Below are 19720 nucleotides of genomic sequence, written 5' to 3'. Positions count from 1 at the left end.
GCTGGTGGCTCTGCTTTTAAGCCTTACAATACACACATATTGACAGGGACATTAGAAAAGAAAAAAATCAAAGAAAGCATACTTAGCAGTCATCTATAATCTACTAACTGTAACTAGACTACATAGTCTTTGCAGGTAATAACAAGGTCAAAGTTTTTATATACCACTGGGTTCAATTCCACTCTAAACTTATTCCCTGATAAAGCTGACCCTGCACAGACCATTTTAACACTAATTAGAGGAAGTTTCATTATATGACACACACACAAAAAAAAAAAAGCATTTGCTTCTCCAAGAAGACATCACTAATTGTAACTATTCATGGCAAGTAATTATAATGGTATCCAGAGCAAAGGTTCGGGTTTGTAACTAAGTTACCATGGATGACATGCAATTTCTGCACCTCAGTTGAGCCACAGTAAAAATGTTCACAGGCAAACTCTAAGACTACGTGACACATGAAGCAGTTTAACAGGGTTTCATTTCTTCACTTTTCACTGTCAGCTAAGTAAACATTACCTCTCATTTATCAAGGGTTTGGCACATGCCACATTTCAGCTGAGGCACAGTAACTTAAGCTGCAATAATTTGGCAGCCCTAATTCTTCTAAAAACAAGGTACTGCAAAGTGAGTAAGGATTATTATCTCAAGCAGTTACAAACAATGTTTTGAGCTATAGTTCTCCATCACATTTCACCTGAGCACATTGTAATGGCAGAGAATAAACATGGTATAGACACCGTTTCAAACAAGAAGGCTTTGACAATTCTACATTAAATGTTGAGATTGGGAAGTGGAGTAAAGAATTCTTCACCATTTTTCCTACACCTATGATTTTATAATTAATAAGTTTAAAGGTTTTAGTTAAAATCCTAAGCAGAGACAGAAATTAGTAAAACTTCAATCATCCCAATTTTATACTACAGTACTGAAACACATTCACTGAAATATCACAGTTTACCTATAAAAACCTTGATTGAGGGTCTGATCATAGTGAATGGACTATCAAAGCACACAAAAGGCTACTACTGAAGCACTATGTTTTGTACATTTATAAAACCTTTCTTCTTCCTACACTTGAGAGTGCAAGAAAGAAATTGACTAAACATTCCTGCAAGTAAACAAGAACTGTTTCCAAAGTTATCACACCTCAGCTAGCAACCAATTCTAACACTCATAATTCAAAATGCAGTAACAGATCATGTCAGTATTCTCTTTCGCTGCCAAAACTTAGTCTCTATCACTCTCAGCTGTTTCACTTGCAATGAAACATACCTCCAAATGTACCTGCACTGAAACCTGACTGTTCTACTGTGGGGGGCGGGGGCGGGGAAGTAAAAAAAAAAAAAAAGCCCTCACAAACAGAAGCAGGAAGATCAGGGAACAAAGGCCTGTTACAGGAGATAACACAGCTACTGAATTTTACTGTCTTGGAGCACTGCCAGTGGATGTTAACTGTAAGAATTTCAAAATACATCACGATTTGGCTATTTGGTTTTGTTGGGGTTTTGGGCCCCTGTTGGGGGCAATTGGATGTTTCTTTGTTTTCATGACAGAAATGCATCCAGATAAAACCCCATTTGATGGGTTAAAAATTGCCCAACTAAGCAACCTTGAAAACTGTATATACAAGTAGTTGGAGTTGTATAAATATCTAGGGTTAAACATGCAGGCTAACAGCCAAAACAATAATAAAAGCCAGAACATTTATAAATACCTACAACACAGTCTAGGATTTATTTAGGCTATATTATAAAGCAAATTCTTAGCTTTACTGATCTCTGGACATTCAAAATAATTCAACAAAATCAAACTTTTGTCAAAATTCTGGAATAAATAGGTTTATGGTTTTCATTTAGGTACTCAAAATAACTTCATAAATTTGAGTGCATGAACCGACATCTCCTACCAAGGACTTAGCTCGCAATAAGAGATCTAGAAAATAAGATTAACACTCAGTAAATCACTTCACCAAAGAGGCCTGACTGAAATTTTGTTATGGATGTCAACAGAAGTTAAAGAGGGGGAAGAAAATTAACCCACATAAAAATCCTGCAGATTTAACCTAAGTATTAATCATATCTCTGCTGTCTTGTAAATGGGGGGGGGGAGGCACGCAGGGGGCGGAGTAGGGAAGGCAGATGAGAGAAAGAAAGATGAAAGATGATAGGCATCAGAAACTGAAAATACCTCAGCTGCTATCTGACCAGTACTCAACACTCCTGCTCACTCACATACTTTAACAGAACTTCTGCTTTTTAGCAACAGCACTGTCAGCTTGTGAACCCCTTTGATCACTTTATACAAACTGCTGCCTTTGTCAGCCATTTCCCACTTGTCTTTGTGCTGTTAATTATTTCTGTTTAAGCATACCTTCTGGAGACAAGCTGTCAGCCTTTGAGGATCAGAGTGTCTGCCAAATACCTCCTCTATTGATATCTATTGTAAAATAGGTCATGAAAGGCAGCAGAAACTACTAGATATTCTTCATACCTCAGTAAATCCAAATTACTAATATGTAAGGGGAGAACTGCACCTGCTATACCCTTGCACCTGCTATACCTACACAAGGCAAGGTATGCAAAAGTAGTCATCTTTTATTATAATAATATGTGTAGCTGGAAAAAAGTAAAAAGTGCTTGTGTGCTCACAAACTTGTGTCAATTATCTGCCTATATCATCCTACTAATGTAGCTACCCCAATAAAAGACACCAGCTATGCAAATAACAAGTTGTGTTAATTAAGATATGCTCGAGACATTGACTAATAAGTAGGTCTGCCAAGTCAACAGAGAATCAAGTACTTTAAAGGGCAGTACAGAGGGTCTGACCAGGACACTGAATGAAATGTTATTTAGACCCAGTCAAAAGAAAACAGAGGCAACAGGGACTTTGGTGAAACAACTGTTTGGTCTCTCATAGCGTTTGGAAGCCTCAGTGACACTTCACTTCTCAAAGATAACTGTCAACATCTCACATTGCTTCAATCATTGCTTCAGGTATTGAAGTATAACTTTATTAGGTCTAGAGCATTCAAAAATATCTAACTTATCTAAATACTCATCTAACTTGTTTATCTAACCCAAGTACTTACATGTTTGTTAACACAGCACATTGAAACTATCTTTTTAAGTGAAGACGAGAACAAGAAGAGGTTTAAAACGCTGTTCTTCCCAGCATCAGCCATCCAATAGCTTTCCTTGGTGGCTGCCTAACACAGCAGCTTTTTATTCTGCTTCATACTAATGGACTTCTTAAGGAATATGATTTCCTTCCCTGTTACATCCTTTCCTGAGCCTTGGCCTTTCCAATATTGGCCTTACATGTTCAAACTACCTTTTTTACTTGTATAGGTTGTCCCACATTCTCCTTTCTCCATTGCCTTTTATATTTCAGGTCATTCAGTTCTTGCAATTCTCCCAGCCACAAGTCTGTTTCCAGACATCACATCTTTCTTTAGTATTGAGACACCCTGCATTTTTACCCTTCAATGTAAGGGTAAAGGGTTTTTTTAATGAGGAGGAAAAAAAAAATTAAACATTTCTGAAGTTATTACTGTGTTCATGTATGTTGTTTGGAGCAGTGTCATCACACAACTTTACTACACAGATTGAATCTAGATAGCGTTGATATGGCATGCTGAATTCTCTCATTATGCAAAACCAGAATGGATGTTAAGCGTGTTCATTAAAAAGTCATTAATAAAGCTTCCAAATTTACAGAAGCTGAAACTATGTAAAATTACATTTTATACATATATCCAGAGTCTACCAACAGGTTACCAGTGTTAGTGTAAACAGGCTAGCTATAAAATATCACAAGGACATAATTTATTCCCTACAGCATCTGAAAACACTCCCTTGGGTGTTTAACATTCAGAGGTAAAAAAATACACGCCTTTTAAAATTTGAGATACAGATACATAGTACCTGTGTAGTGCTATGGCATCCAAAAAGCACTGGCTCTTTGTTACAGGGAGAAAAACTTTCCTTTTAATCACTACTAAAATATTGAATGGATTTAGGACAATTTAATTTCAGGACTACTTTGTTTTTGTAAAATGTAGCAAGTTTATCATGACATGTAAAGACAAACACTGTACGAAAACACACAGCTGTAATGGAAACACTTTCAAAGCATGCAGACAAACATGAAAAAGTATTAAGTTTACACAAAATACAAAGACAAAAATATTACTATTTTTCTAAAAAAAAATAATTTAGTTCCACAATTTTAGTAATTAGGAAGCCAATAAAATTATTGGTAGACTTTAGATATACTGTGGGTGTAGGGATCTACTAATCAGCGGTGGCCTCCATGTAAAGACAGTAGTCTACTGCTATTACTACTAATAGTTACTGCCCTTTAGATAGAGGAATGCAATTTCTAGGTCCTCCAAAATCTTCGGAATGAAAAATATTGCAGATGCACATACCATTAAACATAGTTTAAGTTGCAAACACAAGTGAAAGCATCGTGCAGTAGATGAGGAAAAAATAAAACTCTACAGGTGATGCTTCAACAATACTACACAATAGTTTTGGGCATCTTGGAGCAAAACATAGCTTTATATACCATTTTTCATGCTAAGCAAGTAAACAGACTATGTAGAGGAAGACTAATTTTATTTCAGTACAAAAGCACTGTACTGGGGATAAAGGAATTTAATTTAAAGAAAAAATATACTAAAGCCTCTAAAATATTAAAAATACTTGAAGAGGAAATAATAGAAAAATCCCAAAATCAAGTTCCACATACATCAAAAACATAGCAGCTGAATATCAAAACTCCAAAGCAAAAATTAATGAGATCTATTTAGCTTCTTTAAAAAAGTAAAAAGGTAATGTGCATCTAATCTGGTGAGAGTTTACTCTTGGCAGATTATGCATCTATGAGGCACCACCACCAGCAACCTACAGAGCTGGAAAAACAAGCTTTTACCTTTTTGTAATGTATAAACATTGCCCAACACATTTACAGAATGTTCCACATTATACATTAAATATTTTGCTTGCCTTCCCTGAACAGAAAGAAAAACCATGATAACTGAAGAACGGGTTAAGTTCACAAATCAAACAATTAGTCTGACACACTTTTGCTGAAAGATGCAGTAACTCAATCCTTTCAAGTAAGACGCACGTAATCTGTAATAAATATGCTATATTGGGCCTTAGTGTTGCAGATCAGAGACTACTACTTTCTCTCCAGAAGTTATCTGTGCCGTTGCAGTGTTAAAACTCCACATAGACACTGAACTTTGCCAAGATCCTACAAATGCCTTGACTAACTAAAGCAAAACTACTGCAGCGATGAAACCAAATAAGGACGCCATTTCAGGAAACAAAAGCGTGAAACAAAAACGTCCAAGATGCAAAAAACTCCAGGAGAAGATTCCAAAATCTGATTCATACATATGAGTACCTAAGAATGGAACTGTAGGTAGGGAATACCTCGAGGATGCTTCACACCCACAGACGTACGAACGCACATGTAAAAAAAATAAAAAAAAAAACAAACAAACTCGCAACTCTTCTGTTTGTTTTTGCTGATGCTGCAGACACCTGGAACGCACATTCGAAACTGAGCCAGGAGTGGTCCCTGCACACGCATCTGTTAATTGTACGTGTCTTACTCCTCTCACGCCTCCTTGCTTTGCCCGGACATACTGGAGAGACCTTTGTTGCTGTTCTCTTGTACGTACGTTCCTAAAGGGACCTCAGCAGAGCACATTCAAACGGAACACTTTTCCTCCGTTCAGAGCCGGCACGCTGATTTATTTCTACAGACTACTGCTCAGCCCGCCTAGCAGAGCTAGGTGACAGCCTCTGCCAACACCGAAGACGGTCTCTATTCCTGATTCTTTAACGCCAAAACGACAAGTAGTCTAGAGCCACAGGTAACAGCACCGAGAAGAAACGGCATGTCACTGCTGTTTGCTGCTCCCTTCAGCACACCACCGACACCAAAGCGCTACCAAAACCCCGCGCGCTTATTTTCAGTTTCTTGTTTCCGGGCAGGGAACCAGCCGCTCCGTCACTCGGCCAGACGGGTTTCGCATTCACGCAAAGCCGGGCCGGGCTCCCGGCTGGAGCTGGAGCTGGAGCCGGCGGCGGCTCCCGCCGCCCGCCCGGCCCTCCCCAAACTTCCCGCGAGCGCCCGCCGCGCCGCGCGGACCCCCACACCCGCAAGCGGGCCCCCCGCCAGCCCGGGGGAGACGGCGGGGCCAGCTCCGCAGGGAAAAATGAGACCCAGCCGGACATCCGCGCACCTCGGGCACTGCGCCCACCGTTTTCTCTCCCTTGCTTTGCAGCCCCTCCCGGCCCCGCGGCCGCGCCCCCCTCCGCCGCCGCCGCAAACCGGCTGCTCCACGCCCCCCGCGGACACCGCCTTCCCAGCCCGCCCGCCCGCCCCCACAACTATTTTTAGTCTGCCGGGCAGGTGCTGGGAGCGGCGGCAGCGCTGCCGGGCAGGCAGCCCAGCGCGGCGACGGGCGCGGCACCGCCGGGCCCAGCCGGACGCCCGGGGGACACCGCCCCGGCCTCCTCCCTTGCGCGGGCGGCAGGGCGGCCCCGAGCCCGGCCGGGCGGGAAGAGCCGCGGGGGTGCCGAGGGCGGCGGCGGGCGGGCAGGCAGGCAGGCAGGCAAGGCGGCTCCCCGGCGCGGCCGGGCCAGCCCGGGCCAGGCGGCGCGTCCCCCCGCGGCGCGGCAGCCCCGTACCTCCCCAGATGCCCAGCTTCAGCTGGGAGCTGTCCAGGTTCACCACGTAGTCGCCGAGGAAACGGTTCAGGACGTCCACGACCAGCGACTCGAACACCATCCTGCCCGGCGGCAGCACCAACGCCGCCGCCCCGGCTCCCGCTCCCCCGCCTGCCCCTGCCCGGCCGCGGCCCCGCCCCGCCCCGCCCTCCGCCACACACACACACTGCGGCGCCCCGCCCCCGCGGCCCTAGGGGGCGTGCCCTGTGCGCGCCCGCCGCCGCCGCCCCGCCCACCTCCCGCCAGCCGCCCCGCCCACCTCCCCCCGGCCGCCGAGACGCCGGGGGGGTTGCCCCCCCGCTCGCGCCGTGCGCACGCGCCGTGGGCCGCCTTCCCGCGCGCAGGCGCGGCAGCTGGGTGCCCGCTGCGGAGCGGGGGGGGGGGGAGGGGGGGAGGGGCGCGGTTTGCCGGAGGCTACGGGAGCCGGCGGGGGCCGCGCCGCGGCGGGATGAGGGGATGGCGGGGGTGGGGGCCTGGGCTCTTTCCCAGGGCCGCTTCGTACGGTTTCCGAGGGAAAGAGGAGGGTTTCGCGCTGGCTAGCCGCTTGCGGCGTGCTTGTAAGATACCCACTAGGTGGTCCGAGGAGTTTAAATGTGGTAGCCATTACCATATTTTGAATACATTTTTTTTCCCCAGGCTAGGCAAGTGTAGAAATTATTACATCTCTCAGCTGTTTGAAAGTGGCTGAACTATTATTTGCATAATGACTAAACCAAGTTGAAATTAAGATACTTCTGCAAAGAACCTGACTCTCATGCCATTTTCTGCCTCGGGGATCTGCTGAATTAAACTGGGTCATGTTTGCCCCGAGTGACTGTGTGCTGAGGCCTCCTGCGCTCATGAGGCTCTTGTTCTGCCAAACAGCCACAATGCACTTCTTTGGTGATGGCAGGAAGAATATAGTTATCTTCCAGCTTGTTCCTGGAACTGCAACAATTAGGTTTGAAATGAAGTTCAAATGTTTATCAATAAGCAAACCCCTGAGTTTTTATAGCATGTGGCATTGGGTTTGCATGACAAGTCGGGGAGGACAGAGAGCGGCCTCTGCGTGAAGAGAGCAGGGGCTGCCCCGTGCCAGACACAGCCGGTTCCTGCCGGCTCCAACCAGCCCATGGCAGGGCACGGCTGAGCCCCACAGCAGTGCTCGTGCCACCTCTGGGATAACATATTTAAGAGGAGGAAAAAACAACTGCTGCACAACAGCAGCCAGAGAGGAGTGGGAATATGTGAGAGAAACAGCCTTGCAGACGCCAAGGTCAGTGAAGAAGGAGGGGGAGGAGGTGCTCCGGGTGCCAGAGCAGAGATTCCCCTGCAGCCCATGGTGAAGCCCATGGTGAGGCAGGCTGTCCCCCTGCAGCCCATGGAGGTCCACGGTGGAGCAGATCTCCACCTGCAGCCCAGGGAGGACCCCACGCCGGAGCAGGTGGACATGCCCTGAAGGAAACTTCAGCCCATGGTGGCCACACACAGGAGCAGGTTTTCTGGCATGACCTGTGGCCTGTCAGGGACCCACACTGGAACAGTCTGTGTTCCTTTCTGTCAGTGTCACTGAACCACTGTATCTAATACAAGAAATTAAACCATTTTAACTAGAATGTCTTACTCACTGGGGGGATAGGACTGGGACGACTGCCAGAGATGATACACTGTTTCATTTCTTTTTATAGTAATAAGAGAATGCTACCTACCACTTCTCCGGACCTTTCCTTTCCCTGTGGCATATATTTCCCTACTTACCAACAGCCTGCCACAGCAGCAATGCCTCGCCTCCGCTCAATATGTGGAATTTAATCATTTACAAAGAAGTAGGTTGATTTAAAGAAGCATACTTTTATCAGGGTCATCATTGTTGTTGCTCTTTGATTATTAATGCAAGGAAGGGGACAGAATGAGACTGAAGAAGGAGAACAGACAATGAAAAAACATACTGTCTTATTGACACTTAGGTTCCTCTGAAGTTTTTTGTGTATGGTTTGAAGAAATTACAATCTCTGCATTTCTGGTTCTTGAGTTTATCGCCTTTTGCTCTTGAGAGACAGCAGTAACATAAAAATAAACACTACATTAGAAAGAGATAATTTAGACCAGTAAAAACCAAAATGCCATCAGCAACTCGTTCACATCAAATGTGACTGTGTCCATGCACTAATGCACATACATGAGAACATTTATGCAGCAGGTTTTCTATAAATTTCTTACACAAAGCCAAACATATTTCTTACAAGCTGTCTCTAGAGGACTGAAGTGTAAACACAGGGTTTCTCTTATTTTTGTGACTAAATCACGTATCTTCCTATTTAGTTGTGCAAAAGCTAGTTGTTAAATCCATTTACATCTACTCCTGTCCACTTATTCTTCCAAAGTCAGGCTTTCACAGCATGCACCCTCCCAAATTAGCTTCCTTTTAAAGTCTGCAGTCCTTAGGGTATAAGGTAAAGCTTCTTTGTCTTATTCAAATATTCTGCAGAAGGCATTCTCAAGTCAGGGGAACTGAAGTGTCCTGGGCTAAGTAGCATTTGTATTGATCAGAAGGATATGATTTTCATTTTGTTACTGCAAAAAAAATTCTTTTGGTATAATAGATCTTTCCACTGCACAAAATATGGGTGAATCTTCCACAGCAGTCAGTTAGGCTTGAAGCTCTCCACCTGAGAAAAACTGCTTACTGTCGATGAACTGCTAGGCCTAGTGTAGGCGACCACAGATACGCGTGTGATTTTTACTAGTGACTCTTATATAATTAGAAATCTCTAACATTTGCAGACTCACCAAGGCAAGGGGGGTCTTTTTCCCTCATCCCTCTTCAAGTCCCACAGCTCACTAGCACCAGCAGGTCCAGTGTGATTTCAAGCATAGCTGGAGCAGTAGCTGAGAAGTAAGGAACAGGGTACATGAAATGGTGGAGTATCCGTGGAGCATCTGTCCAGTCACATGAACCAAAATTTCTCCCTGGGATTTCCACAAAATTTGAGAATTCTCTCTACATACATGACACAGTCACAGCCACCTGGACAGCAATTTTTCCACTGGAACTGGTGTTCTGTGTGTTCCTTCAGTCCCCATAGAAATCCATTAGTAATCTCTGATTTTCCCAATGTCCTGATACCTTGATGGCACTTGACACCCGTAATAAAACTGTTTAACATCTGGCTGAGTATTAGCAACCAGGTTTCTGGGCTCCTTGCTCATGCCATTTCTTCAATCTGAGCCTGGAGGTCACAGACTTCTCTGTGCCGAAGGGGGATCCCAAGTCAGTTTACTGATTAACCTCTGTGTGAACACTGCTCAGATTTCTACTTGAAGTGACTCAACATCTCACAGGTCTGCCAGGATGGCAGGTCATCTTCAGGGTACAGTGCTGTCCTCTGCTACAGAACAATCACAGGCAGCCTTCTCAGTCATATATTAGAGTTCAGGGAAGTACATTTGCTCATAGGAAAAAAATGTAAAAGGCGTTTGTATTGGGTTTGTGTGGCAAGGTTTTGGTAGCGGGGGTGTGACAGGGGTGGCTTCTGTGAGAAGCTGCTGGAAGCTTCCCCCATGTCTGGCAGAGCCAAGGCCAGCCGGCTCTAAGACGGACCCGCTGCCGGCCAAGGCCGAGCCCATCAGTGACAGTGGTAGTGCCTCTGGGAGAACAGATTTAAGAAGGAAAAAAAAGTTGCAGTGGGCGCAGAAACTGCAGCCGGAGACAGGAGTGAGAACATGTAAGAGAAACAACCCTGCAGACACCAAGGTCAGTGAAGAAGGAGGGGGAGGAGCTGCTCCAGGTGCCGGAGCAGAGATTCCCCTGCACCCCATGGTGAAGACCATGGTGAGGCAGGCTGTCCCCCTGCAGTCCATGGAGGTCCACGGTGGAGCAGATACCCACCTGCAGCCCGGGGAGGACCCTACGCCAAAACTTGGTTTTATTCTCCTCAAAAACTTCTAATTTTCAGAGTCTAATGAAGTCACATAACTTTAGGCAAACTGCCGTGATTCCATGTATTTTCATGTTCATAAATATGAAAATTCTTATCATGGTTTCTTCCATCTTGCAGCTAGTGCTTTCAAAATGGCTCTGGCTCAAAGAATGTTGAAGGGTGGTGAATACAACAGGATGGACTATGAACCTCATTTAGTGTGTCCCCCAAACCAGAATTCTATCAGTCTTACAGGGATGTCAACATTTATGAGCTATTTCATGAACTATTTTAGAATGCACTCATAAGTGCAGTAAAACCACACATCACAGGGATACCTTATTTCTAAGTCTTTCAGAGCCACATGGTTTTGAATCTCCTTTGGAATCAGCTGAATCATGGTGGAACAATGCTTGCTCTACTTAACACAACCCTTTCATCAGACAAGGTGAAATATGTTTAAGTCCTAAACTACTCCAATTACACATGCAGCAATGTAGTAACTGCGGAAATGTGTAGAAATCTTACTCAGTAAGTCCACAGTACTGAGCCTAAACTGCTAAACTTTTTGAAACTCAGAGACAAAACTACTCCTGAATTTTCCATCTGATCATGGTATGCAACAAAAACTCCAAGATCTGCTTATCAATAAAACATTTTAGCTTAATTTTAAAGCCAGTTCTTCCAGTTCTAGGAACAAACTAAAGAGTAATTACATTCTTCCTGCCATCGTCAAAGTGAATTCAGCAGTTTGGCAAAACAGAAAGTTTAAAAGTCTGGTAGGCTTCTGAACACATTCACTGAGAAGACACTGATCTTCAAGCTTTATTCAGCAGTGTAAACTGTGGCTTTTCCCTTGCTAGTTGTGAAATGCTCTCTCTTGCTGATGTCTGTGGGAACTGTCAGTTGCTCACATCAATGCCATCAAATATGTATTTTTTGGTGCCTAAGTGACTACAGAAGTCTGGCCTTACATGTGGGTGGTTAATAGAAATAGAGCACAAAGTAGAAGGTTCCTACCTTAATAAAAGAGGTGCCATATAGCAAAAGCAGGGAAATCAATAACTTCAGCTGTGATACCCAGGATGATAATTAAGCCCAAGCATATTACATCCACACTTTGTCTCTCTGTTGCTATAAGCGCATACAAATAAGAGAGTACTTGTGCAGAGGATTTTAGGTGGAGAGTCATCCCAACTGGAAGAGTAAGAACAACATTTAATTGTTTGCACTGGCAGATCTCCTATACTTGTATTAGAAAGCAAGTACGTCATGCTTTCTTCTTCACCTACAGCCACTTCCTGTAAGATCAATAATGAATCTCATAGAGATTTGACAACATAACCTGGATGTATATTTTTATGGTGCATACAACATGAAAATATGTTTCTAAATCAGATTTATGACTACAATATTTAAACTAATAATACATAGATGTAATTATTTCTATTTCAAATGTTATTTTTAAATATAACATCTGAAGTCCTTAAATTCCTCACTCATCATTATTCTCTCTAACTGACAGTATTACCCTATTAAAGCTAATTGAAAATCCTTGTCTTGTAATTTCACTGTCACAAAAAAGCTGCAGTAGATTCACCAGTTAAAACACCAAGACTCAATTAGTTGCAAGAGGGGCACAAAATTTTTTGCCTAAGACTGTGTCAATTTTCATGGTAGTTGTGTTATTAAGAGCTTTAATTTTAAATGAGAAAACTTTAGATCTTTCTTCATCATCCCATGCAAAAAGAAATCCTCATTAAAACCAAGAACTTTGCTGGTTTTAATAACTGCACTTCAATGCTTTTGGAATTTTCCTGGGACTAGGGACATGACTACACTAGAGTTAACATCTTTTTTTTTTTAAATGCTTTTAAATTACTTATCATAAATGTCTTCAGCTACAATGATATGCATCCTAAGATTTGCATTACCTGAATTATATTCAGTAGCTAGCCTCAGCAGGCCTGTTTTGTCAAGCTGCACTATGGTCTTTTTTTTGCAGTACTTTATTACACTGGATGAAATTGAGAGATAATGCAGGAGCAGAAAGCAGCATAGAACATGAACCTGTAGATTTTATCAGATACTCAGGATTGCTGTCTGGAGACAAGCATTTTTCTGTAGAAAGCACAGGTTTGCATTGCAAAATCTTGGTGGATGTTGTTTTGGAAGTACTACTCAGAAAGGTGTTGTGACTAATAAATTGAACCAGTGAGGATCTTGAAGCTGAATCCTTTGTAAATGGAGAACAGTGTGAGCTTTTTCTGTCATAATGGGCAGTACTTTCTTGTAAGCATATACTGTAGTTCTTACGTATTTCATGTGAAGTTAGTGGCAGTGTCTGCAAATGGTTGTTTAAAACAGATTTCATACAGATTTGCTTTGAAGTTTCTATTTTTTGTGTATTTACAGTAATAGTAAAATCTATGTGGAATAAAGATTCCTTTCCTGTGTGCAGATGTCCCAGGACTTCAAAAATACCATGTTTTGACAATTGCGGTGTTCTTTATCCATGTGATTCAGTATGAACTTTACCGTTTAGGCTGATGTTTTCCATTTTTCTGGTTTTATTTTGGTAGTTTGATAATTGAACAATGTTGTTATTATTATTATTATTATTGATTATGCTTTTTGTTTCAGAATCAAGAAGTGGGACTTTTGAAAAATAATCTTTTTTTTTTTTTTTTTTTAATGAACACAGGATGTTTCTGTAGAGGTTAGACACATTGACCAGGCTCAAAAGATCTGGACATCTTTTCTAGAGTCAAGAAATTTCTTGGAAATTTGGAGTTCCTTTCTTGTGAATTACAATCTCTGTTAGCTGAGATTCTTTGATTTTCACCACATGGCCTTATTGCAGTGTTTTCATGATTTATTTTAATCAATATAAACATTTGAAGTATTATCTGGATTGAGAGGAACCTGTTTTGAAATGATCTAAGGAACACAAGAGAAACAGTTATGAAAAATCAGGAAAAACAATGACTATTTAAAAGCTCTATTTTTTATTTCCATTGTGTCATTTGAAGCAGATTGCATGAATAAAAAAACCCAGCACATAATGTATAGTTAGCAGAAAATATGCTAAATGGAATTGTAATCTAACATAACAGTGGACAAAAGAGGTTTTTTCCAATATATTTGGCATATTGGCAGATCTTCTAGTTGATTAGAAGAACTAATGAAGTACTATACTTAACATTATATGTGCTTTCTTTATACTTCATATAGAATTTACACCAGATTTCAAAATTTGCATTTCATTTTAAATTTGGTAAATCACGCATGAACGATGAAAAGCAACAAGACATAGAAAGAAAAATAGAATTGGAAATACTATGTTTGCATGTACGAAGTAATACACATTTGTCTGACCATTGGAAATACTGATATGGCACTGTTGGCAGGATAAATTTACAGCTGACACTGAGCATATTTTGTTATATGTCCTTGTCTTTTTTTTGAGCCATGGAAGTGTTTGTCAGGTGACACAAAGCATGACAAATAAAGCCCTGATTTCAATCAAAACCAATAGACTGGTCCAAGAAATTATTGTTGATGGAAAAATTTAATCTTAGTAAAAGGGCACCATCTTCCCTGTGAGCAGAATATGAAGTAAGGTAAATCACTTACATTTCTAGTAGGCCAGGGTCTGCTTTATTTTGGACAGGGGTATTAGGATTAAACGCACATATATTTCTTGCAATTACAGGGGTTTTTATAAGCTATACACATGTAGTATGTCATTTGTATTGATAGTGGCATGAAAAGTAGATAAACACACAGTTGAATATATGTTATATGTTTAGGTAAATTGCAAATATTTGCTTATATTCTGCATTATGGGATCTTGTGTTGTTTTTAACATCAATATAGATTTGTTGAAAATGGAATGTCTTATTTCTCTGATTCATAATGTCTGCTATGTTGAAAAAGTTTAAAACCTTTCTTCACTTGAGACAAGTTATATTATTATATTGAAATGGCTTGGATTTAATCTTTAAATATTTTCATTTAAATGTAGTACCTACCCTACTATCTGGAAAAAATAAGTCTAGTTCCAGCAGTATTCATGACTTTTGTAGTTTAGCTGTGTTCAGAGCAGATGTATAGCCAGGTTTCCTAAGTGATGGAAGGAGAGATGTTTTCATTTGAGGGAATTGTGTAGAATTTGTTGTAAACTAAGAATCTACAGAAAGTGTCTGGACTGAAGGCAAGCCTAGAGAAAAAGATCTGAAAGGAGACTGAGATAATATGGAGAGGTCCTATAGCCATATAGCAATTAAAAAAAAAAGCCATGCTGAGGTACACTTCCAAACCTGTGGATTACTATTTCAGACAGACAAAAACCTTTGACACCTTTTTAATAATAGCAATAATTCTTTCCAACAAACAGGTTTAAAGGATTTACAGTTTAAAAATATATATCATGAAAGGCCATTAATCCATCCAAAAAGTTCACAGATAAAGGATGCCTTCTTTGTTTTGAACTATTTGGGAGATATTTCTCCACCTTTAGTTCTTGCTCTACTACTTTTCTAGGTCTTTGATTACTGGTGCAAATCAAAATATTTTTTGCTCCTTTAAAGTGTACAATTTCACTGAAGCGAAATGTTCTGTAGAAATGCATCATCAATGATAAGTTTTAGCTGATAAAGTATTATCATGTAAACCAAAATTTTGAGTTGTCAGAGGAAAGGGAATGAGTGAATGGACTACTCAGCTTGAACACATAGTATGACAATTGCTCCACTATTAAAGCACTTGAAACACTGAGACCTTTCATCCTTTGAGTTGTTAAGCCCATTTCAAACACATTCCTACTGTGTTTCCCCTATAACTTACAGGATTTTGGAGCTCTATCCTGACCCTTACTTTTCCAGTGTAGGTAAAATATGGGGAAAGGATTACTCTAAAGAGTTCCAATTGAAAAAAAGAAACATGAAAAAAAAAAGGCAGCAACTGTAGCAACTAATCTTAAAAGTGGCACTTCCTGGACCATCACATGTACTCTGAGTTGGGTTCCCAAACAGCCAGGTTTTGCAGTAGCATTTGTTTTTAATGTCTGTTTTTGGAAGAGCAGCATTAGTGCCACTGCAAGTGATTCTCCTATCAGCAAAGTAAACAGAAATGTTACCACTGATTCCGGCAGAAATGGCATCAGGGCCCCAGTAGGGCAATTCTGAATGCTAGAAATACAAGTAATCTGTATTTGACATGACATATTTACACAAGAGAAACCAATGTTAATAAGATTAGTCATAGGATACAGATGCTATTGACAGAACTGCTCAGGATACACTGCCCCCTATTTTGTAGAATCCAGACCTCTTTTTGACACAAATAGCAGCTACATATAACTTCCTTAATTGTAAGTAATCACTTCACAGAACTCATAGGCCATCATCATCTTTTTCTTTACTGCTAGCCTCTGCAGTTGAAGCACAACTCCATTTGTTCAGCCGCAGTGTACATTCCTACTGTGCTGCAGAGACAAATACCCACAGTGTGCTACATATCCTGCACAACATGTGGCACTTTGCTTCTGTTTATATATGCTATGTAGTTGTTGAACGTATTATTTGTGTTGTAATTAAACACTAAGCACTAGTCTTCGATGAAGCCTGCACTTCCTATGCTGCATTCACACTTCTATTGTGCTACTGAACCTCAGTCAGATAATATAGTTGTGTTATTGCAGCTGTACTGATGCAATGCTGAAGATTAGTAGTAATAGTAGTAGTCAGATGGTAGTTTGTACACTAGATTTAACCTGTAAGACTGTTTAGTCTGCTAAATGCCTGTCTCTAGAGGTTTTTTTTTTGGGTAGGGGAAAAAGCAGGAAGGGAGACGAGAAAGAAAGCAGGTGTCTGGTGTCAGATCTGAAGGTCAGTGTGTGGCTAAATATTTTTTCATCTGTTTCAGTTTGCCAAACCAGAAATATGACTCCTTCTCATGAAGTGTGCATTGCTGGGACTGTTTTGCAGTATCTGTATTTTTAAGATTCTGCTGTGTCATGGGTCAGCTGATTCAGGAATATATTAAAACCAAAAAAAGACCCTAAAATGCAGGACTACCTATGGGAAAAAAAAAAAAAAGTGGCAAAGCTCAAACCCTGGTAGGAAGCCTTAACTATAATGCAACCTCTGGATACTGAACTTGGCACTTGGTATTTTTCCTCACAAGATTGCGGGAATCAGAGTGAATGAGCAATTTAGCTAACAATGTCAAGGACACTTAAGAGTTACAGTTGGGAGAGCCGTCTTTGTTAAATGACGGAGACAGCACCATCTGGTGGGTATACGCAGATTTCTCCGCATATTATTGGATTGATGGGCTCATGCATTTTCTGGTAGTTTGTATTCAACAAATAATTAAAATTAGCATGAAAAATTTAAGGTTATTTTATGTCCCTTTTTAAATGAAGTTCACAGGGCAAACATAAATTCTCACAACACAAACATAGTTGCATTTCAGGTGGAATTGGCGTTTGGAAAACACCCTTGGCAGTGCAGCAATCATCTAGTAGCGAGTGAGTGAATCCTATATGGAAGTAGGTAGTGCAAGACTATGTGATCTTCCCATATTGTTAATATCCTTAGGTACTATAGGTAAAGGACTGAGAAGAGAAGGTAGAACTTGTTGCCAAAGACACTCTTGCAGGTTTTATCTCTGTCCACAGGGTAAGGAAGCCGATGTAGATGCTAAAAATAATTTATAGAAGTCCTAGGAATTAACACCACATTTTTGTCCCCTTTTAAAAAGCCATTGATATGGTAATCATTGGAGAGGCCCTGTAGACAGGCCCTGGTAAAACAGTTCTTTACAGTAACATTTGGAAGTGGACTGTGACTACCCCTGCTGCTATGGGATATCCACTCGCCCACCTCTGCTCAGTCCAGAGGGACTGGAGCCATCGTTGCTATGTCTCGCTTCCTGGTCTTTCTGTACTGTTACTCGCTCTGCAGTTGTAAATGAAGATACTTGGACTCCATGGTTCAAATGGCAAATCTGAATCCAGCAGTTCCCCTGTATGAGCTTTTTCATAGGAAGAGGGTGTATGGGCACTTGTACTCCAGTTAGAGGAGTGATGGACTGCTGTAGTTAAAGTCCACATGACACTAGAGCTCAATTAATTTTAAAACACCTAGCCCAGGTAGTCTAATTAAAGACCATGGTTACTTTTATCACTATATGAGAAAAGCCCTGAGTGCAAACTCGTGCAAAAGCAGCTGGTAACTTATGGCAGGTAACTGTTTAAGAGGTCTGAAGTCATCACTAATGAGAAATAGAAGGGCCATGTGGGAAATATAGTGAAGAAACATGGAAAAGCAGATACCCACCCACCTTTAAATCATAAATTTCACATGTACATATTATTTGAGCTTTGTCCCTTACTACTTAACATTGTATCCAAAACCACGCCCCCTGTGAAGCAATGCTTAAATTGGTGTTAGCCAATTTAAGGCTGTCCTTTACCGTATGTACAGTGAATTTTCTATATCATTATAGTAAGTCATTAAGTATTGTTAGCATGATTTTTCCTCTTGATTTGTGCCATTAAACATTTTAGGTATCAAAGTGAAAGCTCAGAATGATGAAATTTTTTTTTCTTATGAAATGATGAATAAAAAGTTAGTAACCCAGTTTGTTTACATAATTTTTAAATTCTTTCTAATACCATGTAGTCCTGACTGTAGCACATGATTTTGTGACAAATACATGTGTATTGTTTTATTTATTTGGTCAGTAGTAACAGTAGATTCATCAACACCCATGTACATCTTTGAATCACCTCTTCTTTAAACTTTTCACAGATTGAACAATGATTATTTTTATTATTTTACATCTCTTGCCCTCTTTTCCAATATTGTGACAATATTTCATTGCATGGTCAACTAGGGACCTAAGTATTCTCTTGTAAGAGAATTTATCAAGAACTTTCAGAAAGTCTGAATAGTGGAAAACCCTGTAATCTGTTTATTCTCTGTTTTAAGTTTTCAAAGAGATCTGTTTAAACTGTTCAAAGAACAGGCTAATGTTTCATAACAGACATTTCTAGGCTGCTTCTTTGTTTTTCCCTGATACTATGATGTAGAATTCTGTCTAGCAATTTCTTCACTTATTTTTCCTTGTACTGAATTGAGCTTATTTGTCTACAGAACCCTGAACCGAAGTAATTTTTTTCAGTGAGGAAAAAATATGTGTTATGAGGACCAGAACTGAAATGGCCATCTGCTTGTGAAATTGTCTCTCTTCTCCATTTTACTTCCACTGGGCAACCCTCTGTAGATGGAAGAATAAGTCTTAAAAAATGCCTAAAGTTCAGCTTGTCATAGGTACCTGAAATTGCTTAGCCTGTCTTTATAAGTCTTAATCTGCATACCTGAATTCCTGTTGAAATCCTCCTTCTCAAGACATGGCCACAAGCTGGCCATACATTATTTGGGGAAATGTAGCAATAAGGAAGGGATGCTTAGGAATTGAACTGAAGTACTAGGGCATTACATGCACATTGGTGTTTTACCATTTAAGTAGGTTGGCAGCTTGCTCTAGGCAGCAAGCAAGGCAGGCTGCCTCCCATGCTTCAGAGCCTTCCTAGTGAAATGCATTTAAACCACTTCTACTTTACGGAGTTTCTTGCATCAAAGCAGGGAAATCATAGATTTAAAGGCTTAGACAACTGGATAACAGTAATTTTGTGAATTTCAGTAGCATTTAGTAGAATTATACGCATGTAGAGGAGGTTACTTTACAGTCTCTGAGCACCAAGCCAAATGATTTATTGAAAATGACATTTTCAAACTGAACAGGGCAGGTCTGAAGTGATCACCATGCTAAAGAAAATTATATGTTCGTAAATTGTGGTATGGTATCATGCATGCATTTTGGATTACCAAACCATTACCCTGGTCATGTGTCCAGGCTAATTAAGCTCTTTTCCTAGAAATGAAGGGTCTAGTCCAGTTCCAGAACTAGCTTATTTGGAGCTAGCTTGCAAGCCCTTTTGCCATTGCTTTGTACTCAGATGTCTTTTAGTGTTTTGAACTTCAAAATTTGGGC

General features: G+C 41.0%; 1 protein-coding gene across 1 annotated transcript in view; it reads right to left on the bottom strand.

Moving 5' to 3' along the window:
• Nucleotides 1-6879, bottom strand: part of VPS13A (vacuolar protein sorting 13 homolog A) — a 108868-nt gene extending 101989 nt beyond the window's left edge. The window contains exon 1 of the mRNA XM_075020694.1: nucleotides 6717-6879. Within this exon, the coding sequence (XP_074876795.1) occupies nucleotides 6717-6816 (100 nt within the window). The 5' untranslated portion in view covers nucleotides 6817-6879. The remainder of the gene's footprint in view (nucleotides 1-6716) is intronic.
• Nucleotides 6880-19720: the final 12841 nt, after the last annotated feature.

This window comes from Buteo buteo, chromosome Z (assembly GCF_964188355.1).
Source record: "Buteo buteo chromosome Z, bButBut1.hap1.1, whole genome shotgun sequence".
NCBI classification, from domain to species: Eukaryota; Metazoa; Chordata; class Aves; order Accipitriformes; family Accipitridae; genus Buteo; species Buteo buteo.
The sequence above is the reverse complement of the archived record's forward strand: the minus strand, read 5'-3'. Positions and strand labels throughout refer to the sequence as shown.